Genomic DNA, 19,037 nt, shown 5'->3' with positions numbered 1-19,037 from the left:
ACGTATGATTTTTAGGCATATGTTTTTAGAATTTATAAACTACATGGGATATTTTTACTTTCAAATTCAATATTATATAAAAATCTATATAGTTCACTATGATAGTTCACCATAAATTGACTTTGAACGTCACGAAGGTGGTTTCATCACATCTGGCCAATCAGAATGAGAGCTGAGCGGGCGTGCTTCCGGCTGGTCTCCACCTAGGACTTTTAATTTTAAAATTTATTTTTTTTTCGAAAGTAAAAATCACTAAAATTATAAAATTTCATTGTAGTAAACTATATTAATATTATCGATATACTATGCATAGCTTAATTATACCCAATCAATTCCGTTTGTGCGGTTTAATTTTTTTTTTTTTAGACCACCTCCTGTCACATGATGCGGGTCGCGAATGACTTCACGCTCTGTCATGGCTGCACGAGACATAAACATGCCAGCGGTTCTGTAATTCAGAGCATTAAACCAGTGCGATGGTTAAAAAAGCGGCCATAACAAATCATTTTGACTTGAGCTTCGCCATATGAAATTGGTTGGTCCTTGTTTGAGTGGTTAGCTGTGTTGTAAATCCTAGGAAAGATTCAATCATGCAGTCTGAAGCCGTCCTGGAGCATCACGGCAGCTCACAGAGTTCCTGCAGGACGGGCTCCAAATCATGGCAGTACAGGTACTTCACATACATATTCTCCTTTTGAAACAAAAGGTGTTTACATAAGAAAAACTGCTCGAAATGAAATAGCAAAAGCAATACCTTTTGTGTGAGGAGGAGATGTGTAAAAGTCCATTTCCGGAGTAAGGTGGATACACTGATATATTTCTGTTATCATTTACCCATGTCGTTCCTTCCATATGACTTGCTTTCTTACAAGCACCACAAAAGGAGATGATAGGCAGAATTACAGCCTCAGTCTCCTGTCACTTTCATAATAGACGATAGACCATCATCTGGAATAGTTATATGGATATTACTCTTCGAACATCCTGTGAATGGTCTATGTTCAGCTTTATGGTTGATATTTTGTGATATGATCTTTTGGTAATAGTTTGAATATCTGACACACCACTAGTGCTTTTACAACATTGAATATAATTAATTTTTTTTATTAACTGAAGTGATCTGATGGAAAAGGTGGATGGGTATTTGATGAAGTACACCAATCTTGTGACTGGATGGCAGTATCGGTGAGTCTGATGTATCCGTCTTTTATGAACAAGCCCAAATGGAATCTGTGCAGATTTAGTGGGAAACTTTTTGGGAATTCTGCAGGTAAAATATAATAATAATCCTTATAATATAAGTGTGCCAATTCAGTGGACATTTGTAGAGATCTGAGAGTGCATATTTCATGCAGGGTTATTATAGTTAGATAAATCTAAAACCATTAAAAAAAAAAAGTGTTACTTAAAATAAATATAAACTCAATTATCATTAAATAATTATTTTAGTCTGTTGTCAAGGCAAACATTTCTCATTTTCATTTAGTTTAACTAGATATACTAAAATAATCACAACTAAAACTGAAGAGAATATTAATAAAACATTTAGTATAAAAACATATATAGACAGTATATAGACAAAAACACACAACAAAATAACTAAAATTAAGATGAAAACTGATTATAGGTATTAATAAAAAACTATAGGCTCTGATACTAAAATAACACTGATTCCACGTGGGCCTGCTTTTGTGCTCAGAGCCTCTTCTGTTTAATCAACAAGGGCGCAACCTTCTGTCTCTAAAGCTGGTATGTTTCACTCACTGTAGATATTTTGTGCTCAACAATGAGGCAGGGCTGCTGGAATACTTTGTTAATGAGCAGTCCAGGAATCAGAAGCCCCGGGGCTCGCTGCCGCTAGCCGGTGCAGTGATTTCCCCCAGCGATGAAGATTCACACACCTTCACCGTCAATGCCATCAGCGGAGAGCAATACAAACTCAGAGGTTGTCACGTGATCTCTTTTCACTCTTTCTCTTTTTCTTCTTCTTTTTTTTTTAAATCTCAGATGGTTTCACTTCCTTTTGAAGTGTGTGGTTTAGTATAAACAAAACAAACATAGATGATGCTCTTTTAATCATACCACAAGCTTTTTGTAAAAATTATCCCGTGTATCACTGGTCTGATCTGAAATAATATGATCCCAATAAAATATTTTATGTTAAAAATCTTTTTAAAACTGTTTGTGTAACTTCAGCCTCAGATGCAAAGGAGCGTCAGCACTGGGTCAGCCGACTGCAGATCTGTGCGCAGCACCACACGGAGGCGATGGGCAAGGTGAGACTTACAACCAGACACCTGTTATACTGTTAAAACAACTACAGCTCAGTGACTAAGTTACAGGAACAGACAGACAATCTGTTCAATTACAATGCTGCAAAAATCTAAGATTCAGTCATCAATTATTCCCCATGATGAAATCGATCCTAACTGGATTCTCCTAACTGTCTTCCAAGAACCAAAAACCAACCATAACTGCCATCAAGTCTGGTATGATGTGAATATAGTATCACTACACAACACCGTTAGCAACCACTCTTAGCAACATAAACTGTTTGTTCTCAGTTGATATTGTTCATTGAAGCTTGCTGTATTATGTAGATGAGTGTTGTGAGAAAGAGATCGAGTGAGCGAGTTTATTACCTGCATTCAGATCTAGCATTTTCCCTCAGGTCAGCCCTGTTCATAATAAAAAAAATCTGTTTAAGTGTCCAATGTATTATCTTGTCCTTTCAACAGTTAAGGGGTTTTCCCGTGACTGACAGCACTATTCAAAACAGTTGTGTCTTGTTCTGTGTTCACAACAATTCAGTCTTTTCAATGTAAAAGTCTTCGCTACTGACTGACACACTCATAAAGACAGTCTTTGCTGCCATCTAATGTAATTAATGTAACTTCTGTTGCTGTTCACGGACATGGACTATTTTTTCCGGTGGAAGGAAGGCTTTTAGTGAAAGTTTTCTTCATGAAAGTTGCATTGATTACATATTTTTGGCTGTAATATTTGTATTGTGCGGTAACCATTTTATAAAAGCAATAAGGTACTCGAGGCTAGTGCTGTCACATAAGTCACAGCTGAAGGGGTTGCAGGCACTTTGCTTCATGTTGTGCATAACAAGGCCCTTCAACCGTGACTTATTCATGATACAGCACAGCCTCTCATACCATTGCTTCCATATACAAGTTTTTATAAAGAGCTAGGCAATAATAATTTTGCGCTGCATATTTGACTATATGTGACTGTGATTTTGTAAAATTTCTCCTTTAGTGTTCCATGGAAGTAATAAAAACACAGATTTGGATCAAAATGAAGTAAATGATGATAAAATTTTAATTTTTGTGTAAACTAATCCTTTTAGCACTTATCCATAATCCCACAGACAAACCCACCACTTCAATCTCGCAGTCTCTCCATGGCATCTCAGGGCAGTGGCAGCTCTCCAGGATCTCAACACAGGATCAACCAGAACTCAAACGCCTTGTTGGGCCTGTCCCAGCTGCAGCGCGGCTCCTCTCTTTACTCCAGTAGGAAATCGCTGCTGCCTGATCACTTGCTGGAGGCCAGAGAGGTGAGAATGAGTGATGTTTTTAGATCCCCAGTTGCACAGTCAATTCGTAACTTTAAAAACATCTGATCTGAACTTTTTGAGGTGTAGGATGTTCATTAACCAATTGTTTTTGTTCTGCTCCAGATGATGAGCCAGGCGCAGGGCCAGCACAGAGACCTGATCCAGAGTATTGAGGGTCTACCCTCCTCCCAAGGTCCCTCTCCCTTGGATCAAGACCTGCTGCTGCTGAAAGCCACCTCTTTGGCCACTATGACCTGTCTCAGTGACTGCTTGCATATCCTGCAGCTCCAACAAGTAGCTCGGCAGAAAATTCCTCTCGTTGGTGAGATTTTTTTATTTTATTTTCTGTGTGTCAATCCTTGTGTTAAATGTAACAGCTAGGGCTGGCTTAAAAATATTGATTTCTCGATTTTATTCGATTCTCATTTCAAAGAACCAATATCGATTCTTAAATCCTAAGAATAATATAAATAAAATAAAGTTAATGCCATTTTGGCGCTCTATAATGTGGCGTGACAGATCGCTCTAGCTCCTCAGTTCAAGTGAAGTGGCAGCATGGAGTGCACGTGAATTGATCCTGTCTTCCGCTTTACTACTAGTTACAGAACGAAATAAACATAAATGAACAACCGAAGCTATGTTAAATGATACAGTAAAACTTACCGAAATCCATATCATGTCTTATGTAAACGTTTGGTGAGTATTTCTACCAGGGAAAGACGTCAATAAAGCAATGTAAACAGTGTCATGTAATCAAATGTCAAAACTCGTTAGTCAGCTTGAAAAATAGAGGAGCATAGAGGAGCATTTTGCTACATAATAGCATATTGCATATTGTATTTTTCCTTAACCTGTCCTTGAATATTTAATGTGTTTTTGAATAAATACGTCATGTTGTTTTGAAAGTCATAATTTAAATGTTTATATTAAAAATACACAAAATAACATAATTATGTAATTAAAAGTTTATTATAATAATGTTATTATCATGAAAACTTCGTTATTGCCAATTTAAATGTAAGCAACTACAAATCAGTTAATTTTAACCTTTAATATTATAGTAATGTATCATCTGGGGTTCCCTTTGTACTTTGCAGCATTGGTTGAGAGAGATTTTTTTTTTTCTTCAATTAATTGATATTGAATCAAATCGAAAGCTTGTGAATCAAAATCGAATCAAATCATAAAAATTTGTCAATGCCCAGCTTTAGTAACAGTTTACACATCATACTTCATACATATGTTTAGACTTCCACATCACATATGTAATGGTAATGGCAAAACTAAGCCATGATTGAATGGACAGCAGGGGAAAAATGATAATAGTTATTATAAAAAATTCATAATGGATTCATAATGCTTGACATCTTGCTCTGTCAGGCTTTTTGCCTCTGTCAGGCTCTTCTAATCTTAGACCTGACTTTACTATATACTTTGTGCTACTGCAGTGCTTAGATGTTAAGTGAAAGCACTTCTCTTCCAGTAAGAGGGTTATTTATAAGCTCAGCTTCCCACACAGGAATTTTTCTTGACTGGTGCTGCTCACATGTGTCATACAGCAAGAGTCTCTTGTATTCCTCTCTGATTTTTTTGACAAGATTATATCAAAATTGGCAGCATATCCTACTTTTATATTAAAAAAAAATTATAGTTTTGTTAAGTTAGCAAGTGTTTCATAAAAAAATCATAATTTAGCTTTAAATTACCATTTTCCATCCTATTTCTGACCCTTAAGATTAAATGGGCTTTTTTTTCCTTCTTTTTTGCTGTACCAGTAACACTTACAGTATCTCACAGAAGTGAGTACACCCCTCACATTTCTGTAAATATTTTATTATATCTTTTCATGTGACAACACTGAAGAAATGACACTTTGCTACAATGTAAAGGAGTGAGTGTACAGCTTGTATAACAGTCTAAATTTGCTGTCCCCTCAAAATAACTCAACACACAGTCATTAATGTCTAAACCGCTGGCCACAAAAGTGAGTATACCTCTAAGTGAAAATATCCAAATTGGGCCCAAAGTGTCAATATTTTGTGTGGCCACTATTATTTTCCAGCAATGCCTTAACCCTCTTGGTCATGGAGTTCACCAGAGCTTCACAGGTTGCCACTGGAGTCCTCTTCCACTCCTCCATGACAACATCACAGAGCTGGTGGATGTTAGAGACCTTGTGCTCCTCCACCTTCTGTTTGAGGATGCCCCACAGATGCTCAATAGGGTTTAGGTCTGGAGACATGCTTGGCCAGTCCATCACCTTTACCCTCAGTTTCTTTAGCAAGGCAGTGGTCATCTTGGAGGTGTGTTTGGGGTCGTTATCATGTTGGAATATTGCCCCTGCGGCCCAGTTTCCGAAGGAAGGGGATCATGCTCTGCTCATTCATGGTTCCCTCAATGAACTGTAGCTCCCCAGTGCCGGCAGCACTCATGCAGCCCCAGACCATGACACTCCTACCACCATGCTTGACTGTAGACAAGACACACTTGTCTTTGTACTCCTCACCTGGTTGCTGCCACACACGCTTGACACCATCTGAACCAAATAGGTTTATCTTGGTCTCATCAGACCACAGGACATGGTTCCAGTAATCCATGTCCTTAGTCTGCTTGTCTTCAGCAAACTGTTTGCAGGCTTTCTTGTGCATCATCTTTAGAAGAGACTTCCTTCTGGGACGACAGCCATGCAGACCAACTTGATGCAGTGTGCGGCGTATGGTCTGAGCACTGACAGGCTGACCCCCCACCCCTTCAACATCTGCAGCAATGCTGGCAGCACTTATACGTCTATTTCCCAAACACTGGGATACCTCTGGATATGATGCTGAGCATGTGCACTCAATTTCTTTGGTCGACCATGGCGAGGCCTGTTCTGAATGGAGCCTGTCCTGTTAAACCGCTGTATGGTCTTGACCACCGTGCTGCAGCTCAGTTTCAGGGTCTTGGCAATCTTTTTATAGCCTACGCCATCTTTATGTAGAGCAACAATTCTTTTTTTCAGATCCTCAGGGAGTTCTTTGCCATGAGGTGCCATGTTGAACTTCCAGTGACCAGTATGAGAGAGAGGGAGTGATAATGGCAAATTTAATTTAACACATTTAACACACCTGCTCCCCATTCACACCTGAGACCTTGTAACACTAACGAGTCACATGACACCGGGGAGAGAAAATGACTAATTGGGCCCAATTTGGACATTTTCACTTAGGGGAGAATCACTTTCACTTTAAGAATCACTTTTTTTAATGGCCAATCTTACTATCTAGAGAGCAGAGTGGCCAATATAATGTGATATAGTACAATTTAATAATAAAAAATAAAAATTGTACAGAAAATATGCAGTGTAAGTTTTGTAAATACTGTTGGTAGATTTTGCCTCTGCCCACTTTTGTTTATCGGCCAATCGGGCACAGATATTAGACAATAAAAGAGCCAAATATTAATTGATTAATTATCCCGGGCTACGTTGCCCAAAAGTATTATAAGCCTAAGTAGATCGTAGAGATCTTTGGCACCAATAATTTGTGCAATCTAAGCCAGGCTTATGATGCTTTTGGGAAATGCAGCCCTGGCTGATATAACAATCTATCACTAGTCATGTTTTCAAATTCATCTTTTTGGCATGTTATGATTTATGTTAAAAGGAGCAAGTACAGCCTCCCTTTTTGTTGAATGCTTTCCCAGTGTAGATTTTGTAGTTGGCTGATCGAAATGCAATCCAAAGATGAATAATGTAGAGACTTTTAGAGAACCACAAATGCTCTCATTCTCCAAATCTGCTATCAGACAGTTATTGAATACCTTAAATCACATATTCACTGCGACTCACTGATCCTTATGTGTAATCCAGGTCAATGCGATAAGATCAAAATACACAATGCCACACGTCTCTGCTCACATCACAGTGTCGGTGTGTACCAAAATAACCAATAGCTGAAAAGCAAAAAAGGTAGATAATTTTCATAGTAAAGAAAAACCACAAGTGTTTGTGGTCGCAAATCCAATAATCTCAGGTCATGTTTGTGCCTGTAGAATTTATGACCTAGAGCCCTGCTCGGGGAGTGGAATATTGTTTTATAATTAATGAGGAACTGTATCCACCACTGATAGACTTCTGCAGGTAACCAGAGCTCTGCTGGCGTCACTCAAGCGCGGCGGTTGACAGACTTGCCAAATTGTGTTACCATACGGTTGTCAATTCTTGGATGCATATGTCTCCTGTCAGATTTGCTTGTTTGTGGACCCAAAAGCCCTTGGACGGACATTTATTTTGCAAAACTGAAGACTTTTGTGCTTGACTTTAATGCAACCCAGTCATGAAGCATACATATTTTATTACTCTCTGACTCGAGAGAAACAATATGTAATTATTCCACAGTTCTAGGATCACCTGCTTTTCCACTGTTGTTGAAGTAGTGAGGTACCTTGTGAACTTTCTGAACTTCCTAATGACTGGAACAATGCAAAAACCACCAGATTAGTCTCCACGCCAAAAGGCAAACACATCAACAATGGGCAGGGCCTCATGCAGACGGTGAGACCCTGTTCTCAGGTTTCCACAGAGAGCTCTGTGTCAGTTGTCAGAGTGCTAAACACCCAGAATTCCTGTGGTGTTAAGAGGCTGCTGTTGGCTTGTGGGCATTGTGCTTGTGGGCCGGTGATATGAGCACCCCTGAGCCAGGTTTTGTGTGCCCTGTAGGCCCTGCACTTGAGTGGCTGGAGCCAAAACTCCCCGACATCCTGAAGAATGGAGGGACGCTACCCAGCATCACCAAAGATGACGGTAAAACAGTGGGAACCGTTCTAGAACCTTTAGAAATGGACTCCTGTGATATTGCTGGGGTAAGATTTGCTTTATCTAAACTTTCTTGCTAACTGTTATGCTCTGTCATTCTTGCTGTTATCAGTCAATCATTTTACAAATGGGTCTGAATGATTCATTAGCAAACAAATCTGATTTAGAATAATCTTTGAAAATCCTTATTGATTAATCACACTTGACTTAAATAGTTGTGGAAATTAATTGTTTAAAAAGTGTGGAATCTAAAGTGGTTGTCCAAATAAAGTGTGGAAAATTGATTTCTGAGCATCTGAGGATCTGTTTTAATTACACACACATTTCAGAATGGCTGTTTTGGATTGTCTGGTCAAATATTCTGTATTTCAAAAAGGCATTTATCACTGAAGTTGCACTTATGTATGAATATCATTGTGTTAGATAACAAAATATCAAACCATGTGGCATCCGCAAACAAATTATGCTTTTCTCAGAACTCAAGTCATTTCTGATTTATTTTTTGTGGTTAAATTACGTTTCGAACAACAGGTGTCCTACAGTAGCAGTGTAATCACTAGTATAGTTTAACAACTTAAAGCTTGTTTGACCACAAATATTTCTGCCTTAACCTCCATTGGTTGAACCAGTGTTGTTATTTCGGGTTGGTCGGGATGCTTAAGCAAGCAGCAGTGTTTTGGTAGCACTGAAGTGACACACCGTTTATACTTTTCTGAAGAAATCAAATACAAAAGTGACAGTAAAAACTTTGCTCATCAAAGAATCCTGGGGGGGGAAAAATTTAAAAGCTTCCACAAAAATATTAAGCAACAACTTTTTTCAACATTAATTATAAATGCATCAAATCAGCATATTAGAATGATTTCTGTATGTAATGATGCTGAAAATTCAGCTTTGCCATCACAGGGATAAATTACATATTAAAATATATTTTTATATATAAAATATAAAAATATTATTTTTAAAACTGTAATAATATTTCACAGAATTACATTTTTTACTGTATTTTTGATCAAATAAATGCAGCCTTGGTGAGCATAAGAGACTTCTTTCAAAAACCTTTGAATGGTAGTGTTTTAACATTGTGAGAATTGCATGCTCCAGCTTTATCTATGGATATTTTCCACTAATGTTTCATAACCATGAATGCTTTGTCTTCATTTTAAACAGTATATTTTTTTTTTTATCATTTTAAAACCTATTGTGAGGCTCTAAAAGTGTGCTATTTTTGCTTATAATAAAAATCACACTTGGTTTGATATTTCGTTATATAATGCATTAATGTATATTTATATACATTAGAATGTATATAAAATGCCTTCATACATTTTGACATTCACACATGTATTTAAATATTTACATATTTTGAGGCCTTTGTATGTTAACACAGCAACACAATTGTGCACAATTATATTCATAGCAGATGCTGATGATAATTACTAACAACTGACATTGTTTTGGAGAAGGCTCTGAGTGTCAAGAGTAATCCTTTGCTTCAGTTACCTTGATGTAAACAAACACCCGAGCCTCCCCGATTATCAAACTGTAGACAGGGCTCCCTATTAACCTAAGTAAACTTGTCTGCGGTGTTAAATGTTAAATGTTAAATGTTTTTTTTCTGAATTTTCTTGCATATTTTTTTGCTTCACTTAACTGTACCCTACCATCATCCACTGTTTTAAGCAACATAGCAGATAGATTTCAGTTTTTGGCAGGTGTCATTAGCGGTATTTGCTGAGGCAAGCAGAACATATTACTGTTCCTTATACTTAGGGTTTGGGATTTAAACAAGCGAAATGTAACTTGTCCCACAAATGATGCCTCAAATTGGGTAGCATGTTGTGCTTTTACTTATTTTAATGATCAGATTTATGAATTTCATGGTAAAATGGGAGATAAATCAGAGTCATCAACTTACATTGAAGGATGGACTCGAGCCATATCTTGGCTACAGAATATCATAGAGTAAAGGTTCATGGAATACTTGGTATTACCTTGCAATTTTAAAATAATGATTTCCAACACTGGCAAAGTTATAGAAGCCATTAAAAACCCCTGTAGAGGGGGCTCTTAAAACTAGTTCTGGCCTTGGTTGAGTAGATGTAATCATAGAGTTTGGTGTGTGTGTTTCAGGAGCAAGAGGAGATTGATGCCACGCAGGAGGTGGACGATTCCTCTCCGGTTGAGGAGGAGGATCTGGGTGCTGTCGAAGAGGAGCGCAGCGTCATTCTGCACCTCCTCTCTCAGCTGAAACTAGGCATGGACCTCACCAGGGTATATCAGCTCCATCTCATAAATGGCTTCAGATAAGGGTTTCAATCGTACCATTTTAAATTAATTCTGTTATACACTTAATTCATTGTGAAATAACAGTGTTTCACATGGGCGTATAGGTGGTCCTGCCTACTTTTATACTGGAGAAGCGCTCCCTCTTGGAAATGTATGCAGACTTCATGTCCCATCCGGACCTTTTCGTGGCCATCACCGATGGCTCCAGCCCGATGGACCGCATGGTCCGATTTGTGGAGTATTACCTCACTTCCTTCCATGAAGGTCGCAAAGGTGCCATTGCCAAGAAGCCCTACAACCCCATCATCGGAGAGACCTTCCACTGCTCTTGGAGTGTACCCAAAGCGACAACACCTCCGACAGGTGTCCTGAAAGAGGGGACCTCGTGCACGTCAGACTGCTACAATGTCCGCTTTGTGGCTGAGCAGGTTTCCCATCATCCCCCTGTCTCGGGCTTCTATGCAGAATGCCAAGAGAGGCAGATGTGTGTCAACACGCACGTGTGGACCAAAAGCAAGTTCATGGGCATGTCCATTGGCGTCTCTATGATCGGAGAAGGTGAGTTTCGCCTGCCTCACACTTAGTTTACTATGAACGTTTCCATGGATCCATTGTTGATTTATTAGGAATGTTAACTTCCTGTGCTCGCAGGTAATCTACACCTATTAGAGCATGGTGAAGAATACACTTTTAGTCTGCCGTCTGCTTATGCCCGCTCTATCCTCACTGTGCCCTGGGTGGAACTGGGAGGAAAGGTCAATGTCAACTGCACCAAGACGGGCTACTCTGCAGTCATCACCTTCCAGACAAAGCCTTTCTATGGGGGCAAGCTGCACAGGTCAGGATCACACTGGATCACATTACGTAACTCCATTTTCCATCTCAGTATAGGGTTTTCAATGTAAATTTATACAGCAGCCCTGATGAACTGTTAATTAGTTTACACTACCTTTCAAAAAAATCAGTAGGTAATGTTTTTTTTTATTTTTCTTTTAAGAAATGTGATGCTTTTATTCGGCAAGGATGCATTACATTGATCAAAAGTGACGGTAAACACATTTATAATGTCACAAAAGATTTCTATTTCAAATAAATGCTGTTTTTTTTCTATTCATCAAAGAATCCAGAAAAAAGTATAGAAGTTTCCACAAAAATCTAAAGCAACACAACTGTTTTATATTAGAGTTTCTGAAGGATGAGATGAAGACTGGAGAAGCTGCTGAAAATTCAGCTTTGTCATCAGAGGAATAAATTTTTTTTTTTTTTAATATATTTAAAAAGTTATTTTAAATTGTAACAATGTTTTACAATATTGCTGTTTTTTTACTGTATTTTTTTAATCAAATAAATGTAGCCTTGGTGAGCATAAACGGTTGTGTAAATATCCAGATTGTATATTGTCCAGACAAAGTTCTGAGCAAAACACTGTATAATAAGGTCTCATTTGTTAACATTAGTTAATTAACTAACATGAACTAACAATTAGCATTATATTCTTATAGCATGTATTTCCCTTTGTTAATGTTAGTTAATAAAATATTCATCTTCATTTTAGTTCACAGTGCATTAACATACATTAACAGATACAACATTTGAGCTTAAAAATGTATTAGTAAATGTGGAGATGAGATGTTGAGATGTTAGTTCTCATTAACTAATGTAGTTAACTAATGTTAACAAATGAAACCTCTTTGTAAAGTGTTACCTGAAACACTACATTCAAAAAGAAAAATGTAGGGCACACTTTATCCATCTGTGATAATTTTCCACCATATCTTTGATCCCCAGTATTAAACTGGCTGTTTTTGGTGCTGTGCCATTAAGACTTCAATGTAAACGCCATATGAAATGAGATGCAGCACTTTTCTGTGTTTATAGGGCCTGTTTACACCTGGTAACATGTGTTTTACTGATTGGACAGCAATCTGATTTGTTAAAACGGTTCCATTTACACTTGGCCACATAAATGTGTCTCCGCAAAAAAAAAAAAAAAAATCTTCAATCCCCGCGCTATATGCAAATTTAACGGAGTTCACGTCAAGTAAAGCAACAGATATGAGCAGCATTTTATTTATCATCAGCTATTTTCAAGATCAAAGACCGCAATAGGAGAGAGAGCGCCATCAGCACTGGTAAGATCATTTAGTCTCACTACTTTTAATAAAGATGTTTGTGTTTGGAGCGTCTGCGACTTACTTTCAGTTTTATTTGTGGCAGTTTGCACGTTGGCTTGATACTCGGCTACTCATCTGCAGCGATGCGTGTTGCAGTAGCGCCATCATATCTGGCTATAACGTCATATAGCCTACAGCATTTTGGTAGGAGTAGCCTAAAATTTACGTATGTGGTTTCAACTGGATTTCGTTTGGAATGCATCTCAAACCACCTCCTGAAGTGGTTTGAGTAATCAGATTTAAATCCATCTCGAAAGCGTTTCAGAGGGCATTTACACCTGGTCTTTTCACAGTCTGATAGCTATCCAATCAGAGAAATGCATGAAGTGACCAGGTGTAAACATGTTGTGAAGTTGCTGTGGGGTCCTGTTAGTGAAATATTATTTTCCTATCTGTATTCAGTTAATGCCACTGCTTATACATGATTAATTTAGTTAATTTTATGAGTTACAGAGATTTCAAAACATGTTTTGTTTTTGACATATACATATACTGTACATAGGTGTTTGTAAATCCAGATTTTTATTGTGTGTATATGTCAAAAACAAAATATCTTTCATGATTCAAATTTATGTAATAATCTCTGTACCTCATGTAAAATTAATTATGTATTAGCAGTGGCATTGATTGAATATGCAGGAAAATAATATTTTGCTAACAGTTCAATATAGTGTGCATTGTTCTATCACATTGTGACAGGTTCACACAAAACAATCTAGCAAAGATCAGACAGAAATGATCATGGACCTTGTAAAAAATAAATGGAAAAATATTTTCACAAAAAGATTGGCTAGACTCCTGCCCTAGTATCAGTAAATGGTCTTTTTGGACTATTGAGGAAATTAGTTTCTGTGGTACGAGTGCTTTAATCAGAAAGCCGAGCCAGTGGACTGTAACAGAAGCCTGTGCTTTGTTCCTCAGAGTGAACGCGGAGGTCAAACACAACCCCTCCAACTCTGTGGTGTGCCGCGTGCAGGGCGAGTGGAACGGTGCGCTGGAGTTTACCTACACCAGTGGGGAGACCCGTGTCGTAGACGTTACCAAGCTCCCCGTTACCAGGAAAAGAGTACGGCCCAATGAGCTGCAAGGACCCTACGAGTCCAGGTAACATTAGTTAATTGATTTATGCAAAAAGTTTATTATTGTATTCAAGCCACTCAACAGTGTTAATGTCAATATGATGTCATATATTTTTAAAATAGCAAACTTAACAGCACACTAAACTACAAGATTAATTATAAAAACAAGTAATTTAGAGGAATAGTTTCAAAAATGATATTATTAAGGGCTGAGAAAAAGAAAGTTAGATGGCTTTGGAATGATAGTTAAAGGGGTGGTTGATTATGGTTTCACTTTTTTAACTTTAACTAGTGTGTAATGTTGCTGTTTGAGTATAAACTACATCTGCAAAGTTATAACGATCAAAGTTCAAAGCAAAGGGAAATATTTTCTTTTAAAGTATTTTCTACAACAAATGGCTGGTAGGGACTACAACAAGCTTCTTCCCGGGTTGGTGACATCACTAACCGTAAAATTTACATAAACCCTGGCCCCAAGAACACGCAACAAAGTGGTGAGGCCATGTTATTGCAATACAGTACGTAACACAAATGCAATAGCGTGTCATAAAAGCAAGATGACAACTTATAACCAAGATGACAAGGTCTAACCGTAGTTAAACTAAACTATACCTGTTCTATCTTCATGCAGCATATATTTTCTGGCTCTGTCGGCATCTTACAACAGTTCCCATACAAGCGATTTATAGATTATCATGAGAGAATATGCTAATCAATGACTTTAAGATAGTTAACTCCACATCAGCTACATAAATTCATCAGCTAACCATTCAGAAACATCCTGTTGCATTGTACATGTTGTCACTTCTTCTTGAGTCTCTCCATCATTGTCCGACTCCAGTTTGAACATAAAAGGCTGAACAGTTTCAGTGAGTCTGTGTGAGAAAATCAGAGCTGCTAACAGGAGCTCTTGAAACTCCACCCTCTTCTTGGGAGCAGCAGCTCATTTACATTTAAAGGGTCACACAAAAATGGAGCGTTTTTGCTCACCGTCAAAAAGTGACAAATTTAACATGCTATAAAAAATCTGTGGGGTATTTTGAGCTAAAACTTCACATACACACTCTGGGGACATAAGAGACTTATTTTACATCTTGTAACAGTGCCATTGTATGATGACCCCTTTAATAAAGCAAAATTGTTTTTGGATCAACTATTCCTGTTAGTGAAAATCCTAATTTTATAATGTCTTGTTATTTGTGGATTCAGACTGAAAAAGGTTTAATGTGGTGCAAGGGCTCTATCATTAACCAGTGCCTCTTCTCCTGTAGGAGATTGTGGCAACACGTGACAGAGTCTCTGAAGGAAAGGGATATGGATAAAGCCACGGAACACAAGCGTTTCCTGGAGGAAAGGCAGAGGAAAGAAGAGAGGCATCGTTTAGAGACGCAGACAGCATGGAGGACCAAATACTTTGAGCGCAAAGTAAGAGCACATCTGCATCTTGTATTTTTTTTTTAATCGTATAATAATTTCTACATAAAATAGTTAATAGTTCTACATAAAATAATTCAAATAAATGCTGTTTTTTTTTTTTTTTACTTTATATTAATCATAGAATCCTGAGTAAAATTTACAATGGTTTCCACAAAAATATTAAGCAACAAAACTGTTTTCAACATTGATTATAATAAGAACCATTATTAATAATTTTTGCTTCAATTATAAACGTCATTAATCATCATCACAATGAACAAGACAACTCATCTCCTCTGATTTGATTTCTGTTAAGCTTATCTGTACTCTATTTCTCCAATAAAAAAAGACAACTCATCTCTTCACTAGTCTGCTTTTACAGTCTCCTTGTGTTTATACTCATGCTTTTATACTCAACTCTTCTGTCTCAAGTTTTCCATCTGGTAGATTTTAAATAAAGATAAAGAGTTGTTGGAATCTTAGTGGTGGGTTTGTAGCCTACCCTTAGGTTTTTACTCCTACTAATTGTATTTAGCCTTCAAAGTAGCTGTGTTATTTGTGAAGATTAACTTGATGAACAACACTTGTAAGAATCATACACTTTTGTTGGTCACAGAGCTTATTTTCTGCAATAATCCAAATGCCAATAGAAAAATCCTATTGCGTTTTTGTCGAGGGAACCACAGTGATGCTAACTTCCGGTTTGGCATACAAAAATATGTCATTGCTGCAGCCCTCTATTGGTGCTTTTCCACTGCGTGGAACAACACGGCTCGGTTTTGCATGGCTCGGCTTGCTTTTCCACTGCAGTTTAGTACCGCTTCAAAGTGGGTGGGATTATAGACTGATATAGTTGCGCAGCCTTTACTGCCGTGGATCTGCTCCTCGGCTACTAACGACTCTGCAACTCATCTACTGACCGCAATACAGCCATTTCTTTTTTCAAGTTGCGTGCGACGGTCGTTTATAGCAAGTCGTTTAAAAAAGTCACAGGTACAAATGTTACTACAGACTATTTAAATCTAGCAGGTTTGGTGTCTCGTGTTTCAAATCCAATGACGCTGGTTGTGACGATTCTCTCTGACCAAGCGGTGATCTGCAGTGTTTACACGTCACATTTAGTATCGATACGGCACGCTTGGAACCTCAACCGAGGTGGTACTATTTAAGCGAGCCGTACCGTTCCGTACCGAGCCGTCCCATGTAGTGGAAAAGTGCCAAAACGTTACCTGTACTGAGCCGTATCAAACCATACCATGCAGCGGAAAATCACCATATTTGCATAATCTTAAGTATTATGTTCTTCAGTTCTTTTTTTTCTCTCTCTTTCCAGGGTGAAGGCTGGGTGTATTATCAACCACTGTGGAAAACGGCAACCAATAGCTCTTCCCCAGTTCCCCCTCCACAAAATCCATGACCTCTGACCTTTTACGAGCTGAGTTCAGGCACTGTACAGCCTCCTGCTGTAGTAAACCTCTGGTCCAGTGTTCCTTCTCTCACAGATGAAGACATACACTCTCCTTTGTATGATTCCTGAAACATAACTTCAATTTGAGTGTTTGTAACGCTTTGTGGACTTGCAGGTTTGCACTCTGATGTTTATATTTTGCATCCCTCGATGGTAAGGTTTTTGTAGAACTACACAGTGAATGATTTCTCCAAATCTGCACACAGATATTCTTTGTTGATGTTGCCTTAACAAGTGTCGTATGTAACGAGGGCTGAGTACAGTGTGATGGTTCTTAATGTGGGATTGTGTTTGAGGTGAACTTCTTAATCTGACCAGACTGTGGTATACTGTATTTGACCACGGTACAGGCAAATTTTTCGGAATCTTTTAAAATCGTATAGGAATTATCATGATTTATATATCAAATGAAGTGCAGGATTAGTAAGCTCATTCAAGCTCATAGTTGAGTTCAAAAGGACAGCTGTGTCGATAACTGGCGAAGATGTTGTTATTGCTTTTTCGCAGCTGGAGTCTTGATGAGAGAGGAATCGTTGGCTTGGCTTTCGTATTATGCTGTCTTTTTCTCATTCTAGCTCTGGTAAATGAAGCTTGCAGGCGCTATACACAAAATCTGAGCCAGATCAAAGTGTTGTGGTAGAGGCCTGCTCTTCTGATTCTGCTGGATGTTCAGTGAACAGTTATGTTGGCTTCAGAGATTATAAAGGGATAGTTCACCCCAAAATTTTCATTTACTCACCCTCATGTCATTTAAAATGTGTAAGACTGTCTTTCTTTTGTGGAACACAAATATATTTTTAAAAAAATTGATACAATGAACGACAACATGCTTCGAAATATCTACTTGTGTTCCACAGAAGAAAAGTCATACAGGTTTGGAACAACATTGCTCCCCCTCATATTCTTACCTAAGTAGATAGCACTATATAGCAAGTCTTCTAAAGTCATATGATGATTTGTGTGAGGAACTGACTGAAATTTAAGCTAACTGGTATCATTGAATATCATTTGCCCTGTTAACTTCAACAGCTTAGACTTTGGTTGGCCCTGCTGAAAAAACAAACAAACTTAAAACCAGCCTAAACACCAGCCTGGTTTTAGAGGGGTTTTTTTGGGGGCACTTTTCTGCTGGTCAGAGTGAAAGACCTGCTAAGATCTCTGAACTAGGTTCGGACAACTTGTATAGTTGTATACAAGTTTTATAGAGCACTTGTATAGTGTGTTTTTGGATCTGAGAGGTACAGTATAAGTCAAAACTAACTTTGCCTGCATGGAAAAGAGAAGCTTGGACATTCTTCCTGACAACTCCTTTTATATTTCATGGAAAATCAAAAAATAATACAAGTTTTGGAATGACATGAGGGTGAGTAAATGAAGCCAGAATTTTTATTTTTGAGCAAACTCTTCCTTTAAGTGCAATCAGATGTGTTTATAGCATGTGTTCCTTGCAGAAGGTTCAGGTTTTAGTTAGCTGATCATGATGGTAAGAATTTTTTCGTTTGTTTGTTTTAACCATGTGAAATTTGAGGTTTCAAAGTTGTTCAAAATTTTTTGTTTAAACGCTTCATCGTTTGATCTGCCAGCTGAGGACAGTTGCAGTGACGGTGCTGGCTGAAGTGTTACGTCTCTCATATAATCTCTGCTTCAGCCCTGGCATTGGTTGCGCTGAGAAACTTGTGGTGCCTTATTTGTGTTAGTCTTCCTCCCTATCCACCTCACAGCCGTCAGCTTTCTCATTAAAACAGAGTAAGACTGAAGCCACAGCCTTTGTATATATCTTCTGTCAATTTCTTGTCAGCAAAACACAGAATTCCCACAAAGTTTTTCGTACATCAGCTGTGCTCTCCACTCAAGTCATTCTGCTGAGCCATCAACCGCACTGATGTTTTAAATACACTCCCTGTATGATTGAAAAAATAAAATGGTTAATATATTGGATGATTTCAGCTATTAATGAACTTTTTTCATTTGATTTGATGACCGTGTCGTGTGGTATCAAGAGGAGAGGCAAATATCTCACAATGGGTAGTTGAAATGTGTGACGTGCTAAACAGATTTTCTTTTATAGTTATTTATGCAGGTATATGACCTAATTTTAAAGGTTCAGTTCACCCAAAAATGAAAATATTATAATTTCCAACAAAATATATAATCTCCACAAAATATTAGTCTCCAACGTGTGTTTACGAGAGCACCATGACGCATTTGTGTTGTGTTGATGCGAGAACAGGCATTGTTGCCTGAACGC

At 38.0% G+C, this 19,037-nt stretch overlaps 1 protein-coding gene across 2 annotated transcripts; it reads left to right on the top strand.

Annotated features, from left to right (window-relative positions):
- The first annotated feature begins 375 nt into the window (after positions 1-375).
- On the top strand, positions 376-18,798 carry osbpl11 (oxysterol binding protein-like 11). Of its 2 annotated transcripts, XM_067409780.1 has the most exons (13): positions 377-670; positions 1,117-1,185; positions 1,770-1,945; positions 2,197-2,276; positions 3,380-3,568; positions 3,692-3,890; positions 8,268-8,410; positions 10,497-10,637; positions 10,757-11,210; positions 11,304-11,490; positions 13,748-13,930; positions 15,177-15,330; positions 16,655-18,798. In XM_067409780.1, the coding sequence occupies exons 1-13, from the start codon at positions 591-593 to the stop codon at positions 16,736-16,738; spliced, it is 2,139 nt and encodes a 712-aa protein (XP_067265881.1). In that variant the 5' UTR covers positions 377-590; the 3' UTR covers positions 16,739-18,798. The 2 variants fall into 2 exon arrangements, with proteins under 2 accessions (XP_067265882.1, XP_067265881.1); XM_067409781.1 differs by lacking the exons at positions 13,748-13,930; positions 15,177-15,330; positions 16,655-18,798 and adding an exon at positions 11,773-13,741 and having other exon boundaries at positions 376-670.
- The last annotated feature ends 239 nt before the right edge of the window (positions 18,799-19,037 follow it).

This window comes from Chanodichthys erythropterus, chromosome 14 (assembly GCF_024489055.1).
Source record: "Chanodichthys erythropterus isolate Z2021 chromosome 14, ASM2448905v1, whole genome shotgun sequence".
Classification (NCBI taxonomy): domain Eukaryota; kingdom Metazoa; phylum Chordata; class Actinopteri; order Cypriniformes; family Xenocyprididae; genus Chanodichthys; species Chanodichthys erythropterus.
The sequence above is the reverse complement of the archived record's forward strand: the minus strand, read 5'-3'. Positions and strand labels throughout refer to the sequence as shown.

What these genes read in the sequence shown, in the direction of transcription:
- osbpl11 (XM_067409780.1), top strand. Translation starts at nt 591, where the DNA reads ATGCAGTCTGAAGCCGTCCTGGAGCATCACGGCAGCTCACAGAGTTCC. An exon ending in ACTTGCTGGAGGCCAGAGAG is followed by an intron (nt 3,569 to 3,691) that starts GTGAGAATGAGT and finishes GTTCTGCTCCAG; the next exon opens with ATGATGAGCCAGGCGCAGGG. An exon ending in TAGGCATGGACCTCACCAGG is followed by an intron (nt 10,638 to 10,756) that starts GTATATCAGCTC and finishes ATGGGCGTATAG; the next exon opens with GTGGTCCTGCCTACTTTTAT.